Source organism: Salvelinus sp. IW2-2015, unplaced genomic scaffold (genome assembly GCF_002910315.2).
Source record: "Salvelinus sp. IW2-2015 unplaced genomic scaffold, ASM291031v2 Un_scaffold8539, whole genome shotgun sequence".
Taxonomy (NCBI): Eukaryota; Metazoa; Chordata; class Actinopteri; order Salmoniformes; family Salmonidae; genus Salvelinus; species Salvelinus sp. IW2-2015.
In genome coordinates this window covers 10,910-20,066 of record NW_019949798.1, presented here as the reverse complement: position 1 = coordinate 20,066, position 9,157 = coordinate 10,910, and the positions used below count along the sequence as shown (strand labels likewise).

The 9,157-nt window shown below is 48.7% G+C and overlaps 1 protein-coding gene across 1 annotated transcript in view; it reads right to left on the bottom strand.

Moving 5' to 3' along the window:
* Nucleotides 1–1,223: 1,223 nt before the first annotated feature.
* LOC112079578 (filamin-A-like) overlaps nucleotides 1,224–9,157 on the bottom strand; it is a gene marked incomplete at its 3' end in the record, with an annotated part of 11,740 nt that continues 3,806 nt past the window's right edge. The window contains exons 7-8 of the mRNA XM_070442379.1: nucleotides 1,601–2,008; nucleotides 1,224–1,547 (exon numbers count right to left, since the gene is read on the bottom strand). Coding sequence (XP_070298480.1) covers nucleotides 1,224–1,547; nucleotides 1,601–2,008 — 732 coding nt within the window. The remainder of the gene's footprint in view (nucleotides 1,548–1,600; nucleotides 2,009–9,157) is intronic.

Genomic DNA, 9,157 nt, shown 5'->3' with positions numbered 1-9,157 from the left:
CTAGGACACACCGCCTCAGTGCTAACAGTGGACTTCCTCCTAGGACACACCGCCTCAGTGCTAACAGTGAAACTCTGGTTCATAGACTCATGATTACTGCCTACAATGGCTGTAGTATCAACAGAGGTATCCCGGGCACTTAAAGGGACATAAATTAGGTTACTTACTTTGTCTCCCAACGCATTTTTGTTGAAACGCTTTGATGACTCAGCGACACAATGGTAGGGATTAACTGAGCTGGGCTTGGGTCATTGATAAGTCATTGTCCCAATGGTAGGGATGAACTGAGCTGGGCTTGGGTCATTGATAAGTCATTGTCTCAATGGTAGGGATGAACTGAGCTGGGCTTGGGTCATTGATAAGTCATTGTCTCAATGGTAGGGATTAACTGAGCTGGGCTTGGGTCATTGATAAGTCATTGTCTCAATGGTAGGGATGAACTGAGCTGGGCTTGGGTCATTGATAAGCCATTGTCTCAATGGTAGGGATTAACTGAGCTGGGCTTGAGTCATTGATAAGCCATTGTCTCAATGGTAGGGATGAACTGGGCTGGGCTTGGGTCATTGATAAGTCATTGTCTCAACGCAGCCTTTTAATGCTGTGAAAGGATCCAGCGACCCAAGTGATTTGGGTGGATCCCACCCTCCTTATAATACGAGCTTTGTTTCCAGAAGGTATCAAAATTGTCAATATATGTTACACCCACAGAGCTGTAATAGTCTCGTAGCCAGTTATGGAGGGCAAACAGTCTGTTGAACCGTTCATTTCCACGATTTAGGGAGAGCAGAGGGCCAGATATTATGGGGTGTTTGTTGGTATCAAGCAGAGACCCAATTAGTTCTTTCAAATCCATCTTCAGCTGTTCTGAGCTGCCCTTCATAATGTCATTGAATCCCACATTAACTCTGATAGACTTAATTTCCTGATGCTGGTTTAAAATGTCTGGGAGCAGCTTATTGATGTCCTGTACTTATGCTCCAGGGACTGAGATATTTCTCACCGTTGAACTGCGCCAATACAAAGCCGGAGAAAGGGACGGAGCACTCTGCCTATTCCTACCCCTCACACAATTCACGGAACCTTTCACGGGACCACGAGTAGCAGGATAGCGTAGGCCCACTGCTCCCGGCGATAGATCTGTTCATCCCACAACAGGCAGTGCCCCGTCAGATCCAGAGAGAGGGAAGGAGTCGACTTGATAGACGAACGCCGTTGCTAAGTACGTGCGTAGTTGGAGTCGGCGTAGTTGGCGGTTCGGCGTAGTTGGAGTCGGCGTAGTTGGAGTCGGCGTAGTGGAGTCGGCGTAGTTGGAGCCGGCGTAGTTGGAGTCGGCGTATTGGAGTCGGCGTAGTTGGAGTCGGTAGTTGGGAGTCGGGTAGTTGGAGCCGGCGTAGTTGGAGTCGGCGTAGTTGGAGTCGGCGTAGTTGGAGCGGCGTAGTTGAGCGGCGTAGTTGGAGTCGTGTAGTTGGAGTCAGCGTAGTTGGAGTCAGCGTAGTTGGAGCCGGCGTAGTTGGAGTCGGCGTAGTTGGAGTCGGCGTAGTTGGAGTCTTGGCGTGTTGGAGCCGCGTAGTTGGAGTCGGCGTACTTGGAGTCGGCGTACTTGGAGTCGGCGTAGTTGGAGCCGGCGTAGTTGGAGCCGGCGTAGTTGGAGCGGCGTAGTTGGAGTCAGCGTAGTTGGAGTCAGCGTAGTTGGAGAAGGTGTAGTTGGAGAAGGCGTAGTTGGAGTCGGCGTAGTTGGAGCCGGCGTAGTTGGAGCCGGCGTAGTTGGAGCCGGCGTAGTTGGAGTCGGCGTAGTTGGAGAAGGCGTAGTTGGAGTCGGCGTAGTTGGAGCCGGCGTAGTTGGAGCCGGCGTAGTTGGAGCCGGCGTAGTTGGAGTCAGCGTAGTTGGAGTCAGCGTAGTTGGAGAAGGTGTAGTTGGAGAAGGCGTAGTTGGAGTCAGCGTACTTGGAGTCAGCGTAGTTGGAGTCAGCGTAGTTGGAGTCAGCACAGCCATTGTAGACACAGGAAACTGAAGGTGTAGGTAGATCAGGCACCAGTGCAGTAAGCTATTCCTCATGTCAATCTGCTCTGAACTTCTTGCAGACTCTCCAGTCTTCTTTCCCCTCTTGTTGTTCTTTGTCTACTCCACTACAAGATGGAGGAGGAGAAGCAGATGGAGATTATTCCTAGGTAGGCAAATTCCAGGTAACACAGTCCATTCTGATAGGGACAGATGGGAAACTAGTTCCTGGTAACACAGGCCATTCTGATAGGGACAGATGGAGAACTAGTTCCTGGTAGCACAGGCCATTCTGATAGGGACAGATTGAGAACTAGTTCTGGTAGCACAGGCCATTCTGATAGGGACAGATGGAGAACTAGTTCCTGGTAACACAGGCCATTCTGATAGGGAACGATTGAGAACTAGTTCCTGGTAACACAGACATTCTGATAGGGATAGATGGAGAACTAGTTCCTGGTAACACAGGCCATTCTGATAGGGACAGATGGAGAGCTAGTTCCTGGTAACACAGGCATTCTGATAGGGACAGATGGAGAACTAGTTCCTGGTAACACAGGCATTGTGATAGGGACAGATGGAGAACTAGTTCCAGGTAACACAGGCCATTCAGATAGGGACAGATGGGGAACTAGTTCCAGGTAACACAGGCCATTCAGATAGGGACAGATGGGGAACTAGCAAACAATTGCCGCATTGGATCTCCGGATTGTCAATAACGTCCCGGACAAGAGCGTAATAAACACAGCTTCTACAGCGCTGGAAACGTTCGTTAGCTATTCCAGACGAAACAGTCTCCATTGAAACCTAGCTAGCTAGTTGGCTAATTGGTAGCAGGTGTTGACACAAACAGGTTGTGGCGCAGGAGTTATCCGAGTTTGTGACAGGAGTTCGTGACAGGAAATTACTTGGTGAATGATGCTACGATTCTATGGTATGTAAAGTTTCACCTCTCTACACCTCTCTCCACTCAATTCCATTCAGATCAGCTCAGATCCACTCAGATCCACTCAGATCCACTCAGATCCACTCAGATCCACTCAGATCCACTCAGATCCACTCAGATCCATTCATTTCCACTCAGATCCACTCAGATCCACTCAGATCCATTCATTTCCACTCAGCTCCACTCAGATCCATTCATTTCCACTCAGCTCCACTCAGATCCACTCAGCTCCACTCAGATCCACTCAGATCCACTCAGCAGCTATTAGTTCCAATAATCTGAGCTCTCATTAGATCCTTACAACGAGGGCAGTGTTCCAAATTGCCCCATATTCCCTATAGAGTGCACTACTTTCGACCAGGGCCCCTAGTAATGCACTCAAGAGGGTATAGGGTGTCTACTGTCAGACTGTCAGAACAGGACGTTTATAAATAATAAAAACTTCTCAAATCAGACAGCCAGCTCTTACTTCTTACACCAAAATTTTTGTAATTGTTAATCTCTTAGTGTGAAACAAAAACAGTTCTCCTCAATGTCTTGACTTGATCACAACATTCCAGCCTGCGGCCCCGAGACATAGAGAGAGAGAGAGAGAGAGAGAGAGACATAGAGAGAGAGAGACATAGAGAGAGAGAGACATAGAGAGAGAGAGAGAGAGAGAGAGGAGAGAGAGAGAGAGAGAGAGAGAGAGAGAGAGAGAGAGAGAGAGAGAGAGCAGAGAGAGAGGAGAGAGAGAGAGAGAGAGAGAGAGAGAGACGAGAAGAGAAGTCAGAAATCAGCTCAATATAATTGAGAAAATTGGAGCACACTAACACACAACACGAAGTTGTTTGGAAAAACGCTATGCCATCTTTTTGACCCCTACTGTGGGATAATACATAAACAGCAACCTTGGTTAAATCCTCTGCATTATCATTAACAGCGGACTTCTACATTTCCTTAGTGAAAACAATGTACTACCAAATTAACGTCGACAGACAAGTATTCACCCTAATGTGACACCAAACAGAAAACAAAGGCAAAGTTTCTTCATGCTTTGTTGATTTCAAAAAAAGCTTTTGAACCAATTTGGCGTGACGGTTTGCTATACAAATTGATACAAAAGTGGTGTTGGGGAAAAACATATGACATGATAAAATCCATGTACACAATCATTAAGTGTTTGGTCACACATTTCTCCACGGGGCGTGGGGTGAGACAGGGATGCAGCTGAGCCCACCCTCTTCAACATAATATATCAACGAATGTGGCCGTGGCACTAGAACAGTCTGCTGCACCCTCGCTCACCCTACTAGAATCTTGAAGTCCAATGTCTACTGTTTGTTTCCTGATGATCTTGGTGTTTTGTCACTACCATGGGGGCTACAGCAGCACCTAGATCTTCTGCACGATTCTGTCAGACTGGGCCTGACAGTAAATTCTCAGTAAGATAAAATAATGTGTTACAAAAAAAGGTCCAGTTGCCAGGACACACGAATACAAAATTCCATCTAGACAACCGTTGCCCTAGAGCACACAACAAACTATACTACCTCGGCCTAAACATCAACACCAGGTACTTCCACAAAGCTGTGAACGATCTGAGAGACAAGGCAAGAAGGGCCTTTACCCATCAAAGGAACGTAAAATTTGACATACCCAATTAGGATCTGGCTAAAATACTTGAATCAGTATAAGAACCCATTGCCGTTAATGGTTGTGAGTTTGGGGTCTTACTCACCAACCAATAATTCACAAAATGGGACAAACACAATTGAGAGACTGCATGCATAAATCTGCAAAAATATCCTCAGTGTACACCGTAGAAACCAAATAGTGCATGCAGAGCACGAATTAGGCCGATAAAGTAATCTTCTAACCCCTCCTCCCCCCTTAAAGAGTTAGATCCACTATTGTAAAGTGGTTGTTCCACTGGAATATCATAAGGTGAATGCACCAATTTGTAATTCGCTCTGGGATAACGAGGTCTGCTAAATGACTTAAATGTAAATGTAATGTAAATGTAACCGCTAATGATCAAAATCCAGAAAAGAGCCATTAAATTCTACAACCACCTAAAAGGAAGCGATTCCCAAACCTTCCATAACAAAYCCATCACCTACAGAGAGATGAACCTGGAGAAGAGTCCCCTAAGCAAGCTGGTCCTGGGGCTCTGTTCACAAACACAAACACACCCCACAGAGCCCCAGGACAGCAACACAATTAGACCCAACCAAATCATGAGAAAACAAAAAGATAATTAATTTACTTGACACATTGGAAAGAATTTACCAAAAAAACAGAGCAAACTAGAATGCTATTTGGGCCTAATCAGAGAATACACAGTGGCAGAATACCTAACCATTGTGACTGACACAAAATGTAAGAAATATTTGACTATGTACAGACTCGGACTCAGTGAGCTTGGCCTTGCTATTGAAAGAGGATACCGTAGGCAGATCAGGCTCTCAAGAGAAGACAGGCTATGTGCACACTGCCCACAAAATGAGGTGGAAACTGAGCTGCACTTCCTAACCTATTAAATGTATGACCATATTAGAGACACAAATTTCCCTCAGAATACACAGACCCACAAAGAATTCCAAAACAAACCTGATTTTGATAAATACTAGTGTGCAATCACAGCAGCAAGATTTGTGACCTGTTGCCACAAGAAAAGGTCAACCAGTGAAGAACAAKCACRATTGTAAATACAACCTATATTTATGTTTATTTATTTTCCTTTRGTGCTTTAATTATTTACACATCTTTGAAACACTGTACGTAAAATATGAAATGTCTCTATTCCTTTGTGTAATGTTTACTGTTCATTTTTGATTGTTTATTTCACTTTTGTTTATTATCTATTTCACTTGCTTTGGTAATGTAAACATATGTTTCACCTGCCAATAAAGCCCTTTGAATTTAATGAAATTGAAAGATAGAGCGATAAGGAGAAAGAGAGAGAGAGAGACTGTAACGTGAAGTACAGCAAGCAGAGAGATTCATTAAAGTGGCCATGGGGCTCTGGTCAAAGGTAGTGCAGGTATATAAGGAATAGGGAGCCACTTGGGGAGCATTTTACTCTCTACCTCCAACCTCCTCCACCTCTCTACCTCCAACCTCATCCACCCTCCTACTCTCCTCCACCCACCTCCTCCTCTCCTCCTACCACCCTCTCTACCTCCAACCTCCTCCACCCTCCTACTCTCCTCCACCCACCTCTCCTTCTCCTCCTACCACCCTCTCTACCTCCTCCTCTCCTCCTCCTCCACCCTCTCTCCCCTCCTCCCTCCTCCTCCACCCCTCTCCCTCTCTCCTCTCCTTCCTCCTCCCACCGTCTCTCCCTCCTCCTCTCCTCCTCCACCTCTCTCCTCCTCCTCCACCCTCCTCCTCCTCTTCTTCTCCTTCACACCTCTCTCCTTCACCCTCTCCTCCACCACCATCTCTCTCCATCTCCTCCTCCTCCACCCTCTCTGCCCTCCTCCTCCCTCCTCCTCCACCCTCCCTCCTCCACCCTCTCTCCCTCTTCCTCTCCCCTCCACCATCTCTCCCCTACTCTCCTCCTCCACCCTCTCTCCCTCTTCCTCTCCTCCTCCCAGCCTCTCGCACTCCCTCCTCCACCCTCTCTCCCTCTCTCTCTCCTCCTCCAGCCTCTCTCCCTCTCCTCCTCTCCACCCTCTCTCCCTCCTCCTCCCTCCTCCACCTCTCTCCCTCCTCCTTCCTCCTCCCCCCTCTCCTCCTCCTCCACCCTCTCTCCCCTCCTCCTCTCCTCCCTCCACCATCTCTCCCTCCTACTCTCCTCCTCCACCCTCTCTCCCTCCTCCTCTTCTCCTTCACCCTCTCTCGCCTCCTCCCTCCTCCTCCTCCTCCTCCACCTCCTCCCTCCTCCTCTCCTCCTACACCCTCTCTCCCTCCTTCCTCTCCTCCTCCAGCCTCTCTCCCTCCTCCTCCACCCTCTCTCCCTCCTCTTCTCTCCTCCAGCCTCTCTCCCTCCTCCTCTCCTCCTTCACCCTCTCCCCTCCTTCCTCTCCTCCTCCTCCACCGTCTCTCCCTCCTCCTCTCCTCCTCCACCCTCTCTCCCTCCTCCTCTCCTCCTCCACCCTCTCTCCCTCCTTCCTCCTCTCCTCCTTCACCCTCTCTCTCCTCCTTCCTCCTCTCCTCCTCCCCTTCTCCTCCCTCCTTCCTCTCCTCCTCCACCCTCTCTCCCTCCTCCTCTCCTCCTTCACCCTCTCTCCCTCCTTCCTCTCCTCCTCCTCCACCCTCTCTCCCTCCTCCTCTCCTCTTCACCCTCTCCCCTCCTCCTCTCCTCCTCCTCCACCGTCTCTCCCTCCTCCTTCTCCTCCTCCACCCTCTCTCCCTCCTCCTCTCCTCCTCCACCTCTCTCCCTCCTCCTCTCCTCCTTCACCCTCTCTCCCTCCTTCCCTCTCCTCCTCCTCCACGTCTCTCCCTCCTCCTTCTCCTCTCCACCCTCTCTCCCTCCTCCTCTTCCTCCTCCACCCTCTCTCCCTCCTCCTCTCCTCCTCCACCCTCTCTCCCTCCTTCATCTCCTCCTCCCACCATCTCTCCCTCCTTCTCTCCTCCTCCTCCACCATCTCTCCCTTTCCTTCCTCTCCTCCTCCTCCACCCCATCTCCCTCCTCCTCTCCTCCTCCTCCACCCTCTCTCCCCTCCTTCCTCTCCTCCTCCTCCACCGTCTCTCCCTCTCTCCCTCCTCCTCCTCCACCCACTCTCCCTCCTTCCTTCTCCTCCTCCTCACCGTCTCTCCCTCCTTCCAACCCTCTCTCCCTCCTTCCTCTTCCTCCTCCTCCACCGTCTCCTCCTCTCCCTCCTCCTCCTCCACCCTCTCTCCCTCCTTCCTCTCCTCCTCCTCCACTCGTCTCCTCCTCCTCCTCCACCCTCTCTCCCCCTACTCTCCTCCTCCACCCTCTCTCCCTCTTCCTCTCCTCCTCCAGCCTCTCTCCCTCCTCCTCCTCCACCCTCTCTCCCTCCTCCTCTCCTCCTCCACCCTTGTGTTGTAGATATTTTAGATATACTAATATTTATTTAAAAATAGATTTGCAACAAATGAAATAAAGCTGTTCAATTGGAAGAGGAACCTATTGATATGTACGGTATGGTACATGGGAAACCTAGTCTGAATGTGTTAAACTGAAACTGCATCAGAGAGATGCAGAAGGCTGCCTTAATCCATGTCATCGGTACTCAAAGAGAAGTTGTGCCTTGCTCAGTGGCAGAACCTTGGGATTCGAACAAGCAACCTTTTGGGGGTTACTGTCCCAATGCACTAACAGCTACACTACCGCCGGGCTACCTGCCACCCCTATGCTAATGATTTGTGTGTGTGTGTGTGTGTAGGCGTACAGTGCCGTACGGTATGTCCAGCTACAGAAGCTCCCAACGTGTACGTCGCTCCAGTGAGAGAGGAGGAAGAGGAGGAGGAGGAGGAAGAACAATAGGAGGAGGGAAGGAATCAGAGCGCTGTGTGTGTGCAGAGCAGACGGACTTAGAGTGCGGCAGATTCTGCATTGACAGGTTGGAACACACACACACACACACACACACACACACACACACACACACCACATAAGTCATGTTTTGATATAATTTCTTATTTCTTATTCCTCTGTGGCTGTAATGAAGAGTTTAGGACTAAATACTACTCCACACTACAACAGTATTGATATTCAGATCACACACTACGCCTGTTTGAATGAGGACGGCAGACTTTAGAATGTCGTTTTCCTTCGCAATTGATTTAACACATGCACAGACATACACACAGACACGTATGTGGCGCATGTGGCTTTTATCAGATATAAATTACAGATTTACAAAATAGGTCCGACCATATCCAGGTATATATCAGATGGTTTAGGTATATATCAGATGGTTCAGGTATATATCAGATGGTTTAGGTATATATCAGATGGTTCAGGTATATATCAGAGAATGCACAACAAGCCTCTGCAGTACGCTCTGCAGGTGTCGTGTTGGACAGATAAGACAGGGTAGAAGATAGATCTACTTACTGACTGACAGCGAATCAAAGAGCATATTCTCTCTCTAAGCATTCAGAGGTTGGCAAATATTGATTGAACAGTTAATTTCCAAGTGTGATATGGAAAAAAAGTGTCTGAAATTGAAAGGTAACATTGGTTATGAGAACCGCTGACCTGATGGCGCCTAACCATTCTGATATATATAGCTGAACCATCTGATATATACTAAACA